Source organism: Pleurodeles waltl, chromosome 2_2 (assembly GCF_031143425.1).
Source record: "Pleurodeles waltl isolate 20211129_DDA chromosome 2_2, aPleWal1.hap1.20221129, whole genome shotgun sequence".
NCBI lineage: Eukaryota > Metazoa > Chordata > Amphibia > Caudata > Salamandridae > Pleurodeles > Pleurodeles waltl.
Window position 1 is genome coordinate 718,260,031 of NC_090439.1, and position 22,983 is coordinate 718,283,013.

The 22,983-nt window shown below is 44.6% G+C and overlaps 1 protein-coding gene across 1 annotated transcript in view; it reads right to left on the minus strand.

Annotated features, from left to right (window-relative positions):
* ARFGEF1 (ARF guanine nucleotide exchange factor 1) overlaps nucleotides 1–22,983 on the minus strand; it is a 961,498-nt gene that overhangs the window by 37,045 nt on the left and 901,470 nt on the right. The window contains exon 37 of the mRNA XM_069220293.1: nucleotides 5,048–5,186. Coding sequence (XP_069076394.1) covers nucleotides 5,048–5,186 — 139 coding nt within the window. The remainder of the gene's footprint in view (nucleotides 1–5,047; nucleotides 5,187–22,983) is intronic.

The window sequence follows — 22,983 nt, forward strand, 5'->3', positions numbered from 1 at the left end:
GCACCTTTTGATGCGGAACAATATTGACAGACTCAAAAAAGACAAAAGACAAAAGACAAAACCTTAATTGAGGCCTCTTTAGAACTCTAAAAGCCCATTCCACATAATGGGGAGAAAAGAGGGTGGTGAAGAACTGCAGTTAGATTAGTTCTGACCCCTTGATATACCTCTGTAAAACAAATGTTATCCAGAGGTCTTCATTTTTAAATTATACTTTTGTATCATTAGAGAATTAATATTAGCTCAGGAAGACATTGCTAATCTGGGCTGCTTTTTCTGGATGACATTTTTAAAAATGGCGGATGTGTTGCAGTGATGATGTAATATCTTTCAAGAACCATGAGACCCATATACTTCATTCTGGTGTCAAAGCATAGGTTTTAGTGGTCAAGTAGTTCTATAGAGACAGAAAATAACTCCTCAGAGCAACTCTGCCACCATTTTCCAAAATGGTGGCTCTATAATAATGTGTTTTAGCCGTCAAACTGGTAATTTATTTTAATATTGTTTTTATTTCAGGTTTTCGTGAACATGAGCAAAGCAGGTGGTAGCAGAGGATCTTTATCTCCTGACAGAGTGTTGCTAACTACAAAATCTGAGGACTCCTTCAACAAAGAAAAATGTGTCATACACCAAACTAATCTGAAAGAAAAACTAACATTAGCTGTGGCTGGACAGAAGAGAGTTTGAAATGTTGCAGAAATACGGCAAGACAAAGTTCCCTAAACACTGAAACTGATGGGCGAAGAGGATCAAATATTTTATCATTGTAACAACAAGGGCTACAAATCATATACAAAGGAAAAAAGTCTGGAAAAAATCATCAAAAATAGCAGAAACCAGTGAATCACAACAAGAATCAGAGTCTTCTGCGAAAGCAACAACAACCAACCCCAATGCCCATTCACTTAGAAGATCGATGGCTACCCCTCGTCCACCTCCAACAACTGATCAGAAAGCAGAGGATCTTCAATGTGTTATCTGTGGTTTAGCCAGAACAAGGCCCATAGGGATTAACGAAAGAACAAAGTACAGAATACGTGAGCCTCAAAGGTCAAACATATTTTTATCTTCAGCTAGTTTCTTCCAAGATGAAGTTTTCAGCTGACTAGATGATCTAAACAGCGAATGTACAGCCAGTGGATTTGTATGCCCACCCGAGCTGCATGCGTGCATACATTAAAAAATATGAATGTAGAATGAGCTCCCAGCAGCAATGTAACTGCCAGCCTTCAGTTAAGTTTGCACTCTGAAAAATCAAATGAAGTTTTAAAGCCACTCTTGAGTGCTGGCTTTGAGTTCACACAGTGAGATCAGAGAAATAATGGTCAACATTGATGAAACTGTAATGAGCCGTAATAATGAAATTAAGATTTTTCTGATGAGAATGTACAATTACAGAATTAATTTTTTGTCAGCCTAACAAAAAGAATGAGCCACTTATAGTGTTCTCAGCTGATCTGACTCCTGAAGTTCTTGTTGCCAAAATAAGATCACAGGATGTAGTAAAATCGGCAGGAACCATTTTAAGAAACGTCCTGAAAGATTTAGATTTTGGACTTAATGACAAATTTTGTGATGCCCCAGAGCTCCGCAAATCATGGGAGTCAACAAGAATGCCTGATGTTGTCTTACATCATTGTTTAATATCAGGAAAGCAAAACTGTTGCAAACTAAAGTTCTTGAGTTTGGAACAGAAGTCAACAACACTGATGATGGCTTTGAAGACAAAATCGAAGAAGTGGAAGACAATTCCATGAACCAACAAGGCTTATGTTGTGCAAACGAACTGGCTTTTCAAAATCATGTTTTATGAATTACATCATGGCAAAAAGAAAACTCTACAACACATGATAACTGCCCATGCAATTTATGACAAGTGCAAAGGCAGAGATCTAATCACTTCAATGAATAGGACTGGTGTATCAACAAGTAGAGCAGGAACTTGTTAGCAGCTCATGCTGTAAAATGTGGTGAATCCGACAGCACAACACTTCCAAGTGACTTTACCAGGAAAGGATTTACAATTGCTGCTCTTCATAATTTTGATTTTGAAGAGAGCTTTTCTTTGTCTGGAACATCCAGTACACATGATACTGCCATGGTGCTTTTTCAAGACTGTACCAATGAAGTAGCTGTTGGAAAACAAGCTGTGTCAGCGATAAGCTCAAACAAACAAAGCTGAAAACGTATAACCCAGTTGCCTCGCCAACATATGCAAAATCACTACAAACCATCAACACGTCACAGTCTACTAGACAGTTTCAAAGTGGCTGAGGACATGGATATTCATCTACCTGATGCTGTGGTCTGCAAAGCTGATTTAACTCAATTTATAATATTGCTTATTCGGTGTGGACTGAAAGATGAAGAAAAGCCAGTTCCTCTGAGGGCTGGAATTCATGCTCTGATCTCCCCGAACAACGTCCCACTGAAGAAGGCAGGGTTTTTACCAGTAACGCCACCTCCAGTCACAAACTACTGAACAGTATATGTACAGCTCTAAAAAATTCCAAAATGCTTGATCACCAGCCTATCCTGCCAATATTCTGCAATGAAGGTGTTTTTCGTATTGTAGCTAACATTTTGTATGAGCAATCCAGTAGAATTTGATTATCTTTATCCACTGATGGGCATTTGCCACATGACAAAAGTTGTGTTGTGATGTGTAGGAAGTTATCTCAGTAGATGTGGCATAGATAATGCACTTATTGAGGCTGAAATCTTTGGAAGCAAAACAGTCCAGTCAGTGCTGAGTGGAACTCATTATGTTAATTTGTTACAGGGTATGCTCATCATATTTGAGGCTATAGAAACCCTGCATTGGAATGCTATTTGCAACAAGAATGACAAATTAGGTTTTGCATATCTTATCTCAGAAGTGAACAGGGTGCATTTCATACAAAAGACATAATGCAAAGCCAGTCAATATTAAATACACTCAGTTCAAAATCAGAAAACCAAGTTTGTAGAGTATGTAAAAGAATGTGAAGAAAAAACAGAACTTTGCAAGTAGTGGGGAAATGTTTTACACAAGATAGCTCTAGTGGAAAACCATGGGAGCTGATTCGGAGCTGCACGTGAAGACTGTGGAGTTACTGATTATTGTGTTTTATGAATTTGACTGCATAAACTACCAGAGCTATGGATCCTGGTATTTGGAAAGAGTCAAGAATCTAGAGGTGGAAAAACCATGTCCACTTCATGTCAGGCCCCAGGGGACTGGGTTCTTGTGGCCGAATGAGCTTCTGGGGAGAGGGTGCCCCATGCTCGCCCCACTCGCAAACATTAATAAAAGATGTGCCGACCATGGTCACTTTCCCACTCTGGTGGTGGGTAAAGTTGATCTAGCAGGGCACCACTCGCTCAGCTGCTCGGTAAGGAGGGTCAAATCTTTTAAAGCTGCATAACTCGGGCCCCAGTGGGCCAATTTCAACAATCCTGGGCCCACTTTACCATGGTGGCGAGCTCTAGCCACCAGGAGCATTTTCAATAGATCTGGTAGCCTCTAAAGGTGCACTTTGCGGGGAGCTAGTTTCACTGACTCCCTGCAACAGCTTTCTCTTCTCCTGATGGTGGGTGCTTCTTACGCAGCCCCTCCACTAATAGCCAGCAGAGCAACCTCCTGCCCACACTCTCAAGCCCCAGAGCCTCCTGGTTGTCTGGCTGTCTTGCTGCCAACTAGGGGTGGCAACAGAATTCAGACCTTCCCCCCAACTGGTCCATAAAGTTGCATTTGGGGCCAGCACCAAAGTCCCTGGAGACATCCATTGAGTCCTGGGGATCAGCTGCAGGCAAAGTCCGTAGTCTATCAGGGGCATCAGGTGACTTTCAGCTGTCCATGATTCTGGTGTCATCGCTGTCCAGGGTCTTGCTGCCTGTCTCTCCCTTGAAGAGGGGTTTATAAGTGTGGGTATAAAGATCTAAATACCAGGCACCCTTAGCCAATACTAGGTTGCCACATCACGCTTAAAGCACAGCATTTTAGGACAATCCAATATGGAAGAACCCTTCTTCCCTTGGTCAGAGCTCCCTGTGTCCAGCCAGAGGTGTGGTTATAATAATGTGCAAACCCTAGCTTGTGGTCACTCCAAACCAAATTCTAGGGCAGCTTCCCCCTCCAACTGGGTTTGAAGCCAAGCTTCTGACAATACAGAAGACAGGCCCAGGTATTAGCTCCATCTTCCTGTGACAGGGACGACCCCTTTGAAAAAAATCAAGTTACAGGGCACAGCCACCACACCATCCTGTCAGTGGAAGGAAATGTCTGCCCCACACCCAGAGCTTTTTGTCCAAAGCCTGGGAGCAATACACATCTTGCTGCAAGAGAGCCGTCGGGGTGACAGTTGTATGCTTATAAATTTGAGGTGAAAAATTAACTTTTTAAAAGTGTCTTTTGCTCAATAGGTAGACAAAATTCGATTTCCCCATTAAAGTTTATTTTGAATATTTATTTAACTAAATCTTTGAAATATTTATTTAGCTGCTACCACTCTGAATTTAGAATTGTATAAAGGTAACGATTCCATTGATTCCCCTACGTGAATAAACAGCTTTGCTATAGTGAAAATAGTTTGAGGATATTTCACTGTAAGGACAAGTTCAACATACATTTCTACAATTCCAAGTTTCAAATATCGTGCATTGTGCCTTTTTGTGAAATAAGTCCTACTAAGCGGTGACCTATTACTTTTCAGAAGAGGTTACATTGACAGGTCGAATTTGTAGTTTAAAAATGCCCCCAGCAGGTTAACTGTGTACAGCTACCAGGTGCGGATGACTGCCCCCTCTCACATGCAGCCCAGACACACCTGCACACATGTTCACATGCAACCAGCTCAGTGCCCCTTAACCTAGAAAATACTGATATCATTTGTTATGAAAATACTATCAAATCGAAATTGTGATGTCTTCTACAACTGCCAATACGCACATAAAACATCTCCTGTTTCTTCTTAGAAATGAAAGACTCACAGAAGGAATAACTGGAATATAATAATAATAATAATATATTTGAAACAAACACACAAAATAATTATTGGCTTACTTCAGTAGTCTCTGCTGAACTTCCTCCCACGCCCCTGCACGGCTTTTGTCCATGTACATACGGAAAAGAATACGTAGGCCACAGGCAAGGCTACTCGTCTCCTGTTTCAAAAGGTTAGGTTTTGACTTTCCCTTAAAACCTGAAATACAAATACAAGCATACTTGGATTTCTTTTCTTTGCACAATGTCATTTCTGCATTTGTAGGTTCCAGAATAGATAACCGGTCCTTGGAGCTCCTAAAAGTATAAGAATGGAAGTACACCAAAACATTGCTGAAAGACATATGAAACAAAAGCCTATATAATTAATATAACACTTTTTTTTAATAAAAAAGGAATTACTCAATTTTCCACTCTCTGGAGTCATCTTGCAAATTACTCTTGATTCACAATGTGACTGCCACAGAGTCTGGATCCACCCAATACAAAATCAGCACCATGTGCAAATACCCACTATTTGCTTTTGCTCCATTACTCAAAAACAGTGCAGTTATTAGCGCAGACTTCACTAACACCTCTGAAGATCCTCAGGCCCAACCTTTAGGGAAAGGATGCTATAACACAATGAGTAGGTTTTGGCTCCACATAGTGGAGTATTACTCTTTCACCTCATGTACTGGCTATCTGATATATCATTCCACCTTCCAGGAAGCACTTCTATTGGAAAGCATGAGGGACTATTTTATATTTGATAAGCACACTCAACCATCAAGTGTTTTGTCACACTGAACCTTTATCTCCGTTGTGCATTGTATACAGAAAGTCATCTTTTTTAACTGCTTTTTCCCCAGCACCTGCAAAGCCAATAGGGCAAGCTTTAATGTGGTAAACAAAACCTGTGCATGTAATTAATGTGTTGGACCATGTCACAATATAGGCAGGTATATTTGTTTTTAAAATGCTCATTTAGAATTAATTAAGCAATTGCACCACTACTACTCTTGGGGGATACCAGGCTGTTGTGGTTTTGTTGTGGGCCTTGTTTTGCTGTAAAATACAAAAAGAACCTGCAGTGCCACCTCTCGCCTGAACCAGTCTGCCATGTATGTAATCATGTCTCTTCCTTTGAGGATTGAGAGCAACCCCAACAACTTCTGCATTACTGCAGTGAGATCTTCCCTCTGCATCTTCAGCCCTGACCTCTAAAAGCAGTCTTAAATGGCCAGTGCTTGTACCTGCTCACTCACACATTCAATTGTGGCAGCAGTTCAGCGAATAAGCTTTTACTGCGTTGGACTGGTGTTTACATTTTAGCTGATCATCTCATAACAATACAGACACACCACTACTGTGTCAATTTTTTGTCTCAGCAATTTCTCAATGCTGCTATAAACACTAGAATATTATCCCATTTGGCTGCAGTTGGTCAGACTGTGGTCAGGAGTACAGTACACAAAGGGTTTATCTTTTTCAGTGTTTGGCGCTGCAATCCTTTCTTGAATTAGCTATGCACTGCTATTACAGGAAAGCACTAAAACTGTAAATTACAACTATAAAGCCAGTCACTGTTTGAGAGTTGCAGGTTAAATGTCTTTCACATGTTCCTGCCAAAGCCAAATTTGCACTCAATCACATTTTCCTTTTCTCTGAAAAAAAGAGGGTTGGCTAAGGATGTCACAATTGTGTGTATGCTGCACCAGAAATTCATTATGGTAAATAATATTGTCAACCATGCTTATGAAGAAGCCAAAGCTGTGTAAAAATTAGATTAAATCTTGTGCGCATCAACAGCACATGACACACTACTGCAGGATTATGATAAGATATATGAGGATAACCAGACGGAGATCTGGGCACAGAGCCATATATGTAGGAAGGTGTGAGCATGCCTGTCACACCGCTGCCCTATCACACTGGGATGCTGTCGCTCCAGCTGGTTGGCATCACCTGCACCACCAACCACTAAGGAGCTCAAGTTCTTCCACCTGAACAGATGCTTCTGATCTAACGCAGGAAGACAGAAGGAATAGCTAGTAGTCTAGGGGCGTGCTTATATCTTTTGCTGCTGAGGGAACCATAACTGAAGCCTGAGATTGATGAAGGAAAGCCCTCCGCCTGTAACATTGAAGTTGACCTACTCTCACAAGCTTAATGCTTTGCACATCCATCCACTCAATTTGGGGTTTGACTACTGTAATCAAGCCCAGAGAGCTGGTAGCAGAAGGACTGGCAGTACTTATGTGAAAGCAGCAATAACTGCAGCAGCTCCAACCCCACACAGTGCTTAGTTTGTTACAAAAAACAATAGTAAAATAAAAATAAAAACTGTAAGTGCTGTTACCGAAAATGATTCTTTGCACCAGCAACATTCACAGCTAGCAGTGCCATCGGTGACAGTCAGACTTCTGGCGAAGAGGAGAGCAAAAGTAATAGTTGAAATGTGCACCTTTTTGTTGTGAATGACTTGCCTCTCAGAGAGACTGCAACTCTTTTGTTCGTAGGTGACTGAGTCACTCCTACGCCGGTTAGAAGCTGCCGGCCCAAACCTCCCGGCTCTCTAGCAGTACCTCACCCAAACCCTAAGAAGTAAAGGTGATTTCTGGCAGCCTAGCGCATGACCTCTGAATACCTCTCAGGTAAGTCATGGTGTAATAAATCTTACCCTTTTTCTATTGTTCGAAATAAGTCTCTTACACACAAACAAACAGGCAATGAAGAAGAAGCAGGACAGTTTTCAATATATTTATTGAACAAAACTGCAATCTGTGAAAAAATATACTTGCTGAAATGATTCTAACCATGAGAAATAGCGGAAGAAAAATGGTGAGGATAAAAGTGGTAAATGTGAAAACCCTCAACATATTGCAAAAAACATGAAATATGCAATTCCTAGTAATAAGGCTTAAACCCTACCCTAAGAGGGGAATAAGCCTAATTTGCCAGTACAGTGTCCATGAGAAACGCCCCCAACCCCGTTACCTTGGGATGAGATCGGCCTCTTAGTCTCTGGATCAGGAATCGTAGAGACACCGGCTGATATTCGCTGCAAAGCGGCGTGGAGCCTAGCTGATGTATCCTGGGGGAACCCTTTCTAACGACCTTGGTCTTGTGAGTTGTTTTTATAGGGCACATGTGATTATTTGTGCAGGAATCCTGATGCAAGTATGTACCTAAACATCAGATTGTGCGCGCAAATGTGTCAGCAGTTAACTACCAAATACCTGACATGTTTGCATTCTGTTCTTGTCAGCGTAAAACAAAGAAGAATGATGACATTACCCACGTACATCACTGATAATGAAAATGTCACTTACCCAGTGTACATCTGTTCGTGGCATCAGTCGCAGTAGATTCGCATGTTCTGCAATAGCTCGCCATCTGGTGTTGGGCCGGAGTGTTACAAGTTGTTTTTCTTCGAAGAAGTCTTTCGAGTCACGGGACCGAGTGACTCCTCCTTTTGTCTCCATTGCGCATGGGCGTCGACTCCATCTTCGATTGTTTTTCCCCGCAGAGGGTGAGGTAGGAGTTGAATTGTAGTAATAGTGCCCATGCAATGGAGTGACTAAGTATGCACCTATTTGAGGTTGAGATGATACATATATAAATAATTGAAGGTAACTTCCAAACTGCTACAGGCTCCCGGGGAGGCGGGTGGGCACATGCGAATCTACTGCGACTGATGCCACGAACAGATGTACACTGGGTAAGTGACATTTTCAGTTCGATGGCATCTGTCGCTGTAGATACGCATGTTCTGCATAGACTAGTAAGCAGTTATTTCCCCAAAAGCGGTGGATCAGCCTGTAGGAGTGGAAGTAGTTTGAAATAATGTCCTTAATACGGCTTGACCTACTGTGGCTTGTTGTGCGGATAACACGTCTACACAGTAGTGCTTGGTGAATGTGTGAGGCGTAGACCATGTGGCTGCCTTACATATTTCTTGCATTGGGATGTTTCCTAGAAAGGCCATGGTAGCACCTTTCTTTCTGGTTGAGTGTGCCCTTGGTGTAATGGGCAGCTGTCGTTTAGCTTTAAGGTAGCAGATTTGGATGCATTTAACTATCCATCTGGCTATACCTTGTTTTGAAATTGGGTTTCCTGCATGAGGTTTTTGAAATGCAATAAAGAGTTGTTTAGTCTTTCTGATGTTCTTTGTTCTGTCAATGTAATACATCAATGCTCTTTTGACATCTAATGTATGTAGTGCCCTTTCAGCTACGGTATCTGGCTGTGGAAAGAACACTGGAAGTTCCACTGTTTGATTTAGATGGAACGGTGAAATAACCTTTGGCAAAAATTTAGGATTGGTCCTTAGGACGACTTTATTTTTGTGTAGTTGTATAAAAGGTTCCTGTATAGTGAACGCCTGAATCTCGCTTACTCTTCTCAGGGAAGTAATGGCGATGAGAAATGCCACCTTCCAGGTTAGGAACTGTATGTCGCAGGAGTGCATGGGTTCAAAAGGTGGACCCATAAGTCTAGTTAGGACAACATTTAGGTTCCATGAAGGAACAGGTAGTGTTCTTGGTGGTATAATTCTCCTAAGGCCCTCCATGAATGCTTTAATGACTGGTATTCTATATAGGGAAGTTGAATAGGTAGTCTGCAGGTATGCAGATATTGCTGCAAGGTGAATCTTAATGGAAGAGAAAGCTAGGTTAGATTTTTGTAAGTGAAGCAAGTAACCCACTACATGTTCTGGAGTTGTGTGTAATGGTTGTATTTGATTAATATGGCAGTAGCAAACAAACCTCTTCCATTTACTTGCATAGCAGTGCCTGGTGGATGGCCTTCTTGCTTGTTTTATGACTTCCATACATTCTTGGGTAAGTTGTAAGTGCCCGAATTCTAGGATTTCAGGAGCCAGATTGCTAGATTCAGCGATGCTGGATCTGGGTGTCTGATCTTTTGGTTGTGCTGTGTCAACAGATCTGGCCTGTTGGGCAATTTGATGCAGGGTACCACTGATAGGTCTAGCAGCGTTGTGTACCAGGGTTGCCTTGCCCAAGTTGGTGCTATCAATATGAGTTTGAGTTTGCTTTGACTGAGTTTGTTTACCAGGTAAGGAAGGAGAGGGAGAGGAGGAAAAGCGTAAGCAAATATCCCTGACCAGTTCATCCATAGGGCATTGCCTTGGGATTGTTTGTGTGGGTACCTGGATGCGAAGTTTTGGCATTTTGCGTTCTCCCTTGTCGCAAACAAGTCTATCTGAGGTGTTCCCCAGAGTTTGAAATAAGTGTTCAGAATTTGGGGGTGAATTTCCCATTCGTGGACTTGTTGGTGATCTCGAGAGAGATTGTCTGCGAGTTGATTTTGTATCCCTGGTATAAACTGTGCAATTAGGCGAATTTGGTTGTGAATTGCCCAATGCCAAATTTTTTGTGCTAGCAGGCTTAACTGCGTGGAGTGCGTCCCTCCCTGCTTGTTTAGATAATACATTGTTGTCATGTTGTCTGTTTTGACGAGAATGTATTTGTGAACTATTATTGGTTGGAAAGCTCTTAGTGCTTGAAAAACTGCTAGAAGTTCTAGGTGATTGATATGCAGTTTTGTTTGATGTACGTTCCATTGTCCTTGTATGCTGTGTTGATCGAGGTGTGCTCCCCACCCTGTCATGGAAGCATCTGTTGTTATTACGTATTGTGGCACTGGGTCTTGGAAAGGCCGCCCCTTGTTTAAATTTATGTTGTTCCACCACAGAAGCGAGAGGTAAGTTTGGCGGTCTATTAACACCAGATGTAGAAGGTGACCCTGTGCTTGAGACCACTGTGATGCTAGGCATTGTTGTAATGGCCTCATGTGCAGTCTTGCGTTTGGGACAATGGCTATGCATGATGACATCATGCCTAGGAGTTGTAATACCATCTTTGCCTGTATCTTTTGTGTTGGATACATGCGTTGTATGATGGTGTTGAAATTTTGAATTCTTTGTGGACTTGGAGTGGCTACTCCCTTTGATGTGTCTATTATGGCTCCCAGGTATTGTTGTACCTTGCGTGGCAGAATTTTGGATTTTGTGAAATTGACGGTGAACCCGAGTTTGAAGAGGGTTTGTATGATCTGATTTGTGTGATTTGAGCACTGTATGAACGAATGGGCCTTGATTAGCCAGTCGTCTAGATATGGGAACACATGTATTTGCTGCCTTCTTATGTGTGCTGCGACTACTGCTAGACATTTGGTAAAGACTCTTGGTGCGGTTGTTAATCCGAAAGGCAGTACCTTGAATTGGTAATGTATTCCTTTGAATACAAACCTTAGGTATTTCCTGTGCGATGGGTGTATTGGTATATGGAAATAAGCATCCTTGAGGTCTAAAGTTGCCATGTAGTCGTGCAGTTTTAGCAATGGCAATACTTCTTGTAGTGTGACCATGTGGAAGTGGTCTGATTTGATGAAAGTGTTCACTACTCTGAGGTCTAGGATTGGTCTCAGCGTTTTGTCCTTCTTTGGTATCAGAAAGTACAGTGAGTAAACTCCTGTGTTTATTTGTGTGTTTGGCACTATTTCGATTGCATTCTTTTGCAATAGTGCCTGCACTTCTATCTCCAGGAGATTGGAATGGTGTGTTGTTAAATTTTGTGCTTTTGGTGGTATGTTTGGAGGGAATTGTAGAAATTCTATGCAATAACCATGTTGGATAATTGCTAGAACCCAAGTGTCTGTAGTGATTTCCTCCCATGCTTTGTAATAATGACCTATTCTTCCCCCCACTGGTGTTGTGTGGAGGGGGTGAGTGACATGTGAGTCATTGTTTAGTAGTAGGGGTTTTGGGGCTTTGAAATCTCCCTCTATTTCTAGGGAATTGCCCTCCTCTATATTGTCCCCGAAAACCTCCTCTATACTGTCCCTGGTAAGTGGACGGTGTCGCTTGTGAGGTGCTGGCTTGTGTGCTTTGACCCCGAAACCCCCCTCGAAAGGGCGTTTTACGGAATGTGCTGTAATTCCCTCTGCTCTGCGGGGAGTAGAGTGCGCCCATGGCTTTGGCAGTGTCCGTATCTTTTTTGAGTTTCTCAATCGCTGTGTCCACTTCTGGACCGAACAGTTCTTTTTGATTAAAAGGCATATTGAGAACTGCTTGTTGAATCTCTGGTTTAAATCCAGACGTTCGGAGCCATGCATGCCTTCTGATAGTTACAGATGTATTAATTGTCCGTGCAGCTGTATCTGCAGCGTCCATGGAGGAACGTATCTGGTTGTTGGAGATGGCCTGTCCCTCCTCAACCACTTGTTTTGCCCTATTTTGGAAGTCTTTGGGCAGATGTTCGATGAGATGTTGCATCTCATCCCAGTGGGCTCTGTCATAGCGCGCAAGTAGTGCCTGGGAGTTCGCGATGCGCCACTGGTTTGCAGCTTGTGCTGCGACTCTCTTACCAGCTGCATCGAACTTGCGGCTTTCTTTATCTGGGGGTGGTGCATCTCCAGATGTGTGAGAGTTGGCCCTTTTCCTAGCTGCTCCTACAACAACAGAGTCTGGTGGCAGCTGTGTTGTGATGAAAACCGGGTCCGTAGGAGGCGGCTTATACTTTTTTTCCACCCTTGGTGTGATTGCCCTACTTTTGACTGGGTCCTTAAATATGTCTTTTGCGTGCCGGAGCATACCAGGGAGCATAGGCAGGCTTTGGTATGAGCTGTGGGTGGAGGAGAGTGTGTTGAACAAGAAATCATCCTCGACCTGTTCTGAGTGGAGGCTTACGTTGTGAAATTGTGCTGCTCTAGCCACCACCTGAGAGTACGCGGTGCTGTCTTCTGGTGGAGATGGTTTTGTAGGGTATGCCTCCGGGCTGTTATCTGACACTGGGGCGTCGTATAGGTCCCATGCGTCCTGATCTTGGTCACCCTGGCTCATGGTGGTGTGAGCTGGGGAGTGTGATGGCGTTTGTGCTGGTGAAACGTTAATTACGGGCGGAGGAGAGGGTGGTGGTGTAACTCTTTTCACCACTTTTGGTTGTGGTGCTTGTTCCGTCTGGAACTCCAACCTTCTCTTTCTCCTAATGGGGGGAAGGGTGCTTATTTTTCCTGTCCCCTGCTGAATGAAGATACGCTTTTGCGTATGGTCCACATCAGTTGCTTGTAGCTCTTCCTCAAACCTATGCTTTTGCATTTGGGAGGTTAGCGAGTGCTCTTCTGTATAAGAGCCTGAAGCTGGGTCGCTTGCAGTTTGTTTCGGCATCGAAACTTTGTCTGCGTGTTTTTTCGGCTCCGAGGTGACTTTTTTCCTTTTCGGGGCCGAAACCTCTCGGCGTCGATCTGTTTCGGTGCCGCTGTCTCGGCGTCGAGCCGTGTCGACACCGGCATCTCGGTGTCGAGGCTTGTCTCCAGCACTTTCTCGGTCCCGAGAAGGCTGCGTGCCTGTGTCTCGACCGGAGTCGGACGATCTCGGCACTGTTTGGGCCTTTTTCGGTGCCGAAGGTCGGTCACCGAATTTATGGGTCGAGCCATGGCCTGGTGGCAGTGGCGTCCCCTGGGCCTTGTAAATGTTTCTTTGTGTGGTTTTCGACGTCTTACTCACGGTTTGTGTATCGTCGAATCCTTCGGAGTCTGAGTCTTGGATCGAGAAGGAACCTTCCTCTTCTTGTTCCTCGAACTCCCGTTGGGCTGTCGGTGCGGACGCCATTTGAAGTCTTCTGGCTCGACGGTCTCGGAGTGTTTTTCGGGACCGGAACGCACGACAGGCCTCGCAGGTGTCTTCGCTGTGCTCAGGTGACAGGCACAGGTTGCAGACCAAGTGTTGGTCTGTGTAGGGGTATTTATTGTGGCATTTGGGGCAGAAACGGAACGGGGTCCGTTCCATCGGCGTTCTTCAGCACGCGGTCGGGCCGACCAGGCCCCGACGGAGGATCGAAAAACTACCCCGAAGGGCACCGGAGCTCTTCGATCTTCGATGCGGTGTGGAATCTAAGTACGCCGATCCCGAACGCAACAATACCGACGAAAATCTTCCGAAATTAACTAATTTTTTCCGTTCCGAAACTCGGAGCGACAGGAACACGTCCGAACCCGATGGCGGAAAAAAAACAATCGAAGATGGAGTCGACGCCCATGCGCAATGGAGACAAAAGGAGGAGTCACTCGGTCCCGTGACTCGAAAGACTTCTTCGAAGAAAAACAACTTGTAACACTCCGGCCCAACACCAGATGGCGAGCTATTGCAGAACATGCGTATCTACAGCGACAGATGCCATCGAACTGACGCTTTCTCAGATTAACACTGATTAGGAGAACAAAAACATTTCTCTACAATGCACGCATCTGGAAGCAGTGCTAAAAGGAAATAAATAAATACAGGGAACTAAAATGGACCCAAGACACCCTCCCTATTGCGGAAAACAAGAGTGCTAAGCAATAAAGCCAAGCGAGGTTGCAAGAGCCTGAGACCAAAAAAATGCTCTAATCTCAAAACTAAAAGCATGTTATATAAATGTATATTAAAACAATTTCTTCACGATGCCCAGACTAATCTGACCGGAGCTCGAGTGTTGCTGAAACGCTTCTGGTTACTATCTGGACTCCAGGTCAATTGGGGCAAATCTTGTTTATTCCCAACACAGGTTGGTGGGGCGCCCCCGGCTGAACTGGAGACGCTAATCTGGCAGCCCAGCTCTCTTCCATATTTAGGGGCCCATATATATATCACCAAACATCAGATGACAGGGTCATCAGAGCTTTAAGAGCGCGCATCTCATTTTGGGCCACCTTGCCGATTTCTGTGATGGGTAGAGTGTCCCTCTTGAAAATGGTGGCACTCCCTAGATTATTATATTATTTTATCACATTTCCCCTCCTAAGGGGGACATTGATAAAATAGTCATGCATTTCATCTGCATCTCAGGCCGGAGACGGGTTGCCCTGGCTACGCTACAAAGGCCGACAATGGTGGGAGGCCTAGCAGTCCCAGAGTTTAAAGCTTATTACTTAGCTGCCCAATTACAATGGCTCAAACAATGGATAGCGGGGGCGGAGGGGGAGTGATGAAGGGAAGGGGATCTCTATCTTGGTCCCTAAGCTTACACGGGGGACTAGAGTTGTGTTCAGACTCCCAACCTCAGGTCCTATTGACAACCCCGAATTTCAGGTCCTGAAACAATGTTGAGTACAACACTTATGGAAGACGCAAATTAGGGCCCCGTATTCCCCAGACATCCCGATAGGACTCTTGGAGGAGTTTTACCACAGTGGGACTTGGAATGGGTTGGCAGCGTGGCAAGATGCAAGGGCCGCCACGCTGGGGACACTATATGAAAATGGGGTGCTCCTACTGTCTGAAGACCATAGCGGCCATTACGAATTGCCTCAAGGTCACTTTCTCCTGTACGGCTCAATTACGGCAGACATTCAAAGTCAGTGGAGGGCAGGGCTGGTGGAACCACAACACTTAGCTAGTTATCAATATTTATTAGTGGTGGTGGGGACGCTTAAGGCGTGACCTGCCTCGACAAGAGGTTGCGAGGGGAAATTGTGAGACCCCTAACTGGGCTACATGATCGATGGGAGGCAGACAAGGGCAAACCAACTGGGGACTGGGATAACTTCCTGTACCATTTGGCAAAGGCCACTAGGAATGCCAGATTTAAATTAATACATTTCTATGTGTTGCATAGAGCATATCTTACACCAGGGAAAGTGAACAGGATGTATCAAATCATCTACTGTTCAATACCCTCGCTGTGGTGAAAGAGGGGATGTGTTTTTACATATATTCTGGGGACGCCCTGAGTTATCTGGCTTCTGGGTTTCAGGGTATCACCCTTCATCAGCCAGGCTAGCTTGAATCTGGTGGCATAGCAAGCACGGGACCCACATCTGGGCATACCCTTCCCACTTGGGGTGACAAATGCAAAAACAACAGATGATGGACGGAATGCAGAGTAAATAATTGATGGATTGAACTTCGATCTGTGATGGGGAGGGGGATGAATGTTTGACTGCTTCTGCATTCCGTCCATTATGTGTGTTTGTTTGCTTTTTTCACTCACTATGCCACTGGATTCAAGCTAGCCTGGCTGATGAAGGGTGCTATCCTGAAACCGGTCCCAGGATGGTTGTTTCTGGTCCAGGGAGGACCTGACCTGGCACTTTGGGCTGGACCGTTCCCATGGGGAACAGGGTTAAGACTGATTTGCATATGGCTGGGTCCAAACTGGGGTGCCATAGTGAGCAAAAGAATTGATGGATTAAACCCATATCTGTGGCGGGGGTGAATGTTTGTTTGGTTCTGCATTCCATCAATCATTTGTGTTTGTTTGCTTTTGTCACTATAAGTATGGCGGGTATGCTCGGCCACATCCCTAGCAGTGCAAACAACTTCGGTTTTGGGTTCCTGGGAGCAGGGAAAAAGGAAGTGGTATATGGAGAGCATGACTACAGGGACAGAAAGCGGGCAGTGAAGCCTATGAAAACAGGACACCTATAAGGTCAGGTGAATTCTGGATTTGGCTCTTATTATTACCCCATGGAGGAGTCGAGGAGCAGTGGTTTACAGGTGGCTATAGTTTGGGCGCTACAGTAACTATATTTTTGGCTGCTAATAGGTGTTCTTTATAATGCCTAGGGGTGAATAGGAAATGGTCTAGCACAAGGGGACCAAAATACGTTCAGGCTTTTCAGGTTCATCTTCCAAAAGGTGGCAGGGTATCCAATTTTTGGTTCCTTTGGAATGGTTTAGGGACCAACTTATAAAACAATTGGGCTCCCCTGGCATGAGGGAGTAGCTGAGTCCACCTTGTCAACTACTAAGTAGGATTCATAGTGGAAATCTGGGGGTACCAAATCACATTTTACCTGGGGTGGCGCTTGAAGGGTTGGTAACCATGATTTTAAGAATTTCAGGCAGAACGTTTTATGCCTAGCCTTGAATTGATATGGATGTTCAATACACATATTTAATTTAAATATTTATATGGATGTTCAATATACATATTATAATATAAATATTTTGAAGTGTGTCAATATCAATCAAGATACTTACCTTCAGTAATGCCTTATCTGGTAGAGAAATATCCTAGTTGCAGATTCCTTACCTTAGAATTTCCCCCAGGTATCAATCTGGATCTGGAGATTTTTCTCGAGCAGTACCCCTGCATGCCGTCAGGTGGCGTTGGTCAGCTCTACATCCGTCATTGATGTCACACGTGCCGGGCATGATGTTGAGGGTCCAACATAGGTGAAATCCCGGTGCGCTGACGTCAGCTTCTATTCATGACTTTTCACGCCAGAAGCGCAGAGCCATGGAGAACACTGACCACTATTTCGTCAAAACTAGGGCCCTGAATGGGAAGTCCCAGTCCCTAAACTTCAGTTTGCAGAGTAGGAGGATGGGTGGTTTGTTAAGGAATCTGCAACTAGAAATTGTCTCTACCAGATAAGGTGTTACAGGAGGTAAGTAACTTGTCCATCTGATAGAGACATATACTTTCAGATTCCTTACCTTAGAATAGATACCCAAGCAATACCATCCCCGGACATGGGTGTGCGAACTAAGATCATGCTAGAAAGTCCTGCAGGACCGAATGGGCAAAGTGCACTTCCCTACGGACCTGACTGTCCAGGCAGTCGTGTTTGGTAAACGTGTGCAGAGATGCCCACGTTGCCACCAGACAGATGTCAAGGACTGGAATTCTGCGTGCTAATGCAATGGTCGCAGCTGTCACTCTGGTAGAATGAGCATGCAAACAGTCAGGGGGTTGCTTCTTAGACAGTGCTCAGGCCATTTTAATGCACAGAACAACCCATATAGGGGATGCTACTCTTCTGCACTGCCCGACCTTTCTTCGCACCTGCAAAACCAACAAAGAGTTGGTCATTCACCCAGAACTCTTTGGTATGAGCAAGAAAGAACGCCAATGCTCTTTTTGGGTCCAGGTGGAGGAGTGTCTCTTGTTTCTTAGAAGGATACGGGGTGCGTAAAAAACAGGCAAGGTGAAAAATTGGCCTAATCTGGAAGGGCGTTACCACTATTGATAGAAGAGAGGTCCTAGTGATAAGCACCACTTTGTCAGGTTAGATGGAAAGGTAGGGCAGCTTAGATGACAACCCCTGCAGCTCACTCATCCTGTGGGTAGCTGTAATGCCCACGAGGAAGGCTGTTTTCCAAGTGAGTAGCCTGAGGGGACAATTGTGGAGAGGCTCGAAAGGAACACACACCAGAAATGTCAATACTAAATTCAAATCCCACTAGGGCAATATGAATGGAGAGGGAGGAAACATATGAGTAAGGTCTTTAAGGCCTTGAATGCGTGGACGACCTGGTTACATCCTTGGCCATGGCGCTCGGGTGCTGAGGACGTAACCAGCTCGTCCTGCACCCGGCCCACAGGGGGAGCGCTAGTGCTCCCCCTGTGGGCCTCCCACCCCCTCCCCTGGACAAGGATGGAAGGGGAATTGTTTCCCCTTCCAACCCCGACCTCCCTTGCAGTGACGTCTGATGACATAAGCACGCGATTGCGTGCTGACCTAATCAGAGGTCGCCCCCATCTCGCTGGAAGTTCAACTTCCATCCCAATTGGAAGAGAAATGCTTGTATTTCTTTTCCGATCGGGGATGGGGGAGATCAGAGAGGCATCAAAGGAAAGGAAAGGCTTTTCCTTTCCTTTGATGTCTTGATGAGCATTCCTGCATGCTATGCGATCGGGCTCCAGGAATGCCCACTAGACACCAGGGAGTTTGTTTACTTTTAGTAAACAAACAAGGGGAGCGGCCCCTTGAGAAAGGGCTGCTCTTTAAGGGGGCATTTTTTTATTAGGCCATTTCTGCCCCCCTTGGGTGCAGATCGGCCTATTTCAATTAGGCTGATCTACCCCACAAGGGGGACAGAAAACACAAGCACCAGGGATAATTGTTTTTTTTGTTTTTTTTTTACAGGAGGGGAGCTGCCGCTTAGGCAAGGGTCGCTCCACTGAGGGCCAAATTTACTTCAGGCCATTTCTGCTCCACTTGCGGGCAGATTGGCCTATTTTTATTAGGCAAATCTGTCCCCAAGGGGTGCAGAAACCACTAGACACCAGGGATTATTTTTTTAACGCCAATTTCACGCAAGGAGAGCGACCCCTTAAGCAAGGGTCGCTCCCCTGGAGGCTAAATTTATTTTAGGCCATTTCAGCCCTTCCCCAAGGGGAGCAAAAACCACTAGGCACCAGGGATTTTTTTTTTTTTTTTAATACAGATGGCATGTGACCCCTTAGGCAAGGGTCGCTCCCCTGGGGGACAAATTTATTTTAGGCCAAGGGGGGCAGAAATCACTTAGGTACCAAGGATTGGTGTGTGTTTTGTTAGGGGGGGAGGGCAGCCCCTTGGGCAACGGTCACTCCCCATGAGGGCACATTATTGTTGGCCTATTTTTGTAAAGACGCATTTGCCTCCCAGAGGGAGCAGAAAGCCCACTAGACACTAAGGAAGATTTTTTTTTTTTTTTAAGTGTTGGTGTATGGACCCCTGCCCCAAATAAATGGGGACTGGAGGGCAGATGGGGCAGTTACCCCCGATCCACTCCCCAGGGAGGTGGGCGGGGGAGCAGAGAAAGCCTACTAGATGTCATGGAATTTTAAGAAAGAAATAGCGAGGTTGTGGCTACCAACCAGTATGGCCATGCCCTCACCCCAACTGAAGTGGGTACCAGTCTTTCAGCTCTTTCCCCCGCACACTAAAAGATCTTATCCCAATGGCAAGCAAGAGGACATTCAATTTTTTGAGGTTTGGGGGTTTTGGTTTTACCTTTGGGCCATGAGAGCTTGGCTAACTCTCAAAATCATTCCACTTGTAGTGGTGAGGGATGCACTCTTTGGACTTTGGGACGCTGCCATGTAGAAACATTTACAAGACCTAGACACATCTGAAAACAAAACATCTCGGTGAGTCCAGGCTGGTGTGCTTCACATGCACCCGCACCATTTTCTTACCCACAATGCCCTGCAACCCTCCAAATATGCTTGAAATCACACATTTTCCCCCACATTTTTGTGATGGAATCTTACGGAATCTGCAGGAAACCACAAAATTCCTACCACCCAGCATTGCTGCATCTATACCCATAAAAATTCTGCCCCACTTGTCAGCCTGAAAACGTTTTTTTTTTGCCTTTTTGGACCTGCTTTGATTCACCCTCAACTTCAACATGCTTTTGGCTCTTCGCTGTCAGGTACTTGGCCCACCTACCCAAGTGAGGTATCAATTTTAGCAGGAGACTGTGGGGAAACATTGAGTCGTAGGAAATCTGTGGCGGTGCGGTGATCCCACACAGAAATGTGGGGAACATTTGATTTTTGTTTTAGCTAAATTTGAGGTTTGCTGAGGATTCTGGGTAAGAAAGCACTGGGGGATCCACACAAGTCACACCTTCCTGGACTCCCTTGGGTGTCTAGTTTTCAAAAAATGTCTGGGTTTGGTACGTTTCCCTAGATGACTGCTGAGCCCAGACTGAAAATGCAGGTGCCCCAAACCTGGAAAAACAGGTAGTTTTGTGATTGATAATTTTGATGTGTCCACGTAGTGTTTTGGAGTATTTGCTGTTGAGTGCACTATGCCTACCCACACAAGTGAGGTACCATTTTTATCAGGCGATTTAGGGGACTGCTGGGTGGACAAATGTTTGTGGCTTCCCTCAGACTCCAGCACTTTGTAGCACCGAAATGTGAGGAAAAAGTGTTTTTGTGCCTAATTTAGAGGTTTACGAAGGAATTTGGGTAACAGAACATGGTGAGAGCCCCACAAGTCATTGCATCTTGGATTCCCCTAGGTGTCTAGTTTTCAGAAATGTCCAGGTTTGCTAGGTTTTCTTAGGTGCAGGATGAGCTAGAGGCCTAAATCCACAGCTAGGCACTCTGCAAAAAACAGGTCAGTTTTCATAAGAAAAATTTGATGTGTCCATGTTATATTTTGGGGTATTTCCTGTCGCGGGCACTAGGCCTACCCACACAAGTGAGGTACCATTTTTTTTGGGAGACTTGTGGGAATGCTGAGTGGAAGGAAGTTTGTGGCTCCTCTCAGATTCCAGAACTTTGCAGCACCGAAATGTGAGGGAAAAGTGTTATTTTGCCAAATGTTTAGGTTTACGAAGGATTCTGGGTGCCAGAACCTGGTGAGATCCCCACAAGTCACCCCATCCTGGATTCCCCTAGGTGTCTCATTTAAAAAAATGCACAGGTTTGGTAGGTTTCCGTAGGTGCCAGCAGAGCTAGAGGCCAAAATCCACAGCTATGCACTTTCCAACAGACATATCAGATTTCAATGTAAAAATGTGATCTGTCTATGTTGCGTTTCCTGTCGTGGGCACTAGGCCTACCCACACAAGTGAGGTACCATTTGTATTAGGAGACTTGGGGGAACATAGAATAGAAGTGTTATTGCCCCTTGTCTTTCTCTACATTGTTTTCTTCCAAATGTAAGACAGTGTGTAAAAAAGACGTCTATTTGAGAAATGCCCTGTAATTCACCTGCTAGTATGGGCACCCCGGAATTCAGAGATGTGCAAATAACCACTGCTTCTCAAGACCTTATCTTGTGCCCATTTTGGAAATACAAAGGTTTACTTGATACCTATTTTTCTCTCTTTATATTTCACCAAATTAATTGCTGTACACCCGGTATACTATGTAAATCCATTGCAAGGTGCAGCTCATTTATTGGTTATGGGTACCTAGGGTTCTTGATGAACCTACAAGCCTTTTACATCCCCGCAACCAGAAGAGTACAGCAGAAGTAACAGTATATTGCTTTAAAAAATCAGCCATAGCTGGAAAAAGTTATAGAAGAAAACGTGGACAGAAATGGGTCTTTTTTCACCTCAATTTCAATATTTTGTTATTTTAGCTGTAGGAAAACCTTGGAGAATCTACACAAATGACCCTTTGTTGAATTCAGAATGTTGTCTCCTTTTCAGAAATGTTTAGCTGTCTGGGAACCAGCATTGGTTTCACACCCATTTCTGTCACTAACTGCAGGAAGGCTGAAAGCACAAAAAATAGTACAAATGGGGTATGGCCCAGTAAAATGCCAAAATTGTGTTGAAAAATGTGGTTTTCTGATTCAAGTCTGCCTGTTCCTGAAAGCTGGGAAGATGGTGATTTTAGCATCGCAAACCCTTTGTTGATGCCATTTTCAGAGGAAACAAAACACATGCCTTCTTCTGTAGCGCTTTTTTCCCATTTATTTGAAAAAAAAAAATTTTTAGCTGTATTTTGGGTAATTTCTTGGTCTCCTCCAGGGGAACCCACAAACTCTGGGTAACTCTAGAATCCCTAGGATGTTGGAAAAAAAGGACGCAAATTTAGTGTGGGTAGTTTATGTGGACAAAAAGTTAAGAGGGCCTAAGCGCAAACTACCCTAATAGCCAAAAAAAGGCTTGGCACATGAGGGGGAAAAAGGCCCAGCAGCGAAGGGGTTACGGAACGTATTTATAATTGGAAATGTAAACAATGAGGACAAATAACCTTTAAGAATACCCATAGCAGAGCCCTGCTGGGCCCGAGAAAAGATCAACAACAAAACCTCAGAAAGAGGGGCAGAAATGGGGTCAACAGACTTGTCTGTGCACCATGCCACAATTTTATTTCTGATGACAGGCCTATACTGTTTTGGTGGAGGGACGCCTGGCTGCCAAGAACACATTACAGACTTTGGGCGGAAGGTCAAAAGCTGTCAACTGCTGTGGCTCAATCTCCATGCAAGAAGGCGGAGACTTGAAAGGTTCGGGTGGAGAACCCTCCACTGCAACAGAAGATCCTCCTGAAGGGGCAGTTTGATCGGAGGATTGAGGGCCCTGCTCAACAGCTCAGGATACCAGACTCTTCATGCCCTGTCTAGAGCCACAAAGATTACTTGGGTCAGGTGGTTCTTGACCTTCTTGATAACTTTGGGCAGAAGTAGTATGGCTGGAAAAGAGTAAAAGGGGCCTGAGCTCAACTCGCGACGAAAAATGTTGCCAAGCGAGTGCCACCTTGGAAACTCCAATCCACTAAACTGCTGACATTTGTGTTCTCTGCAGAGCAAACAGATCGAACCCT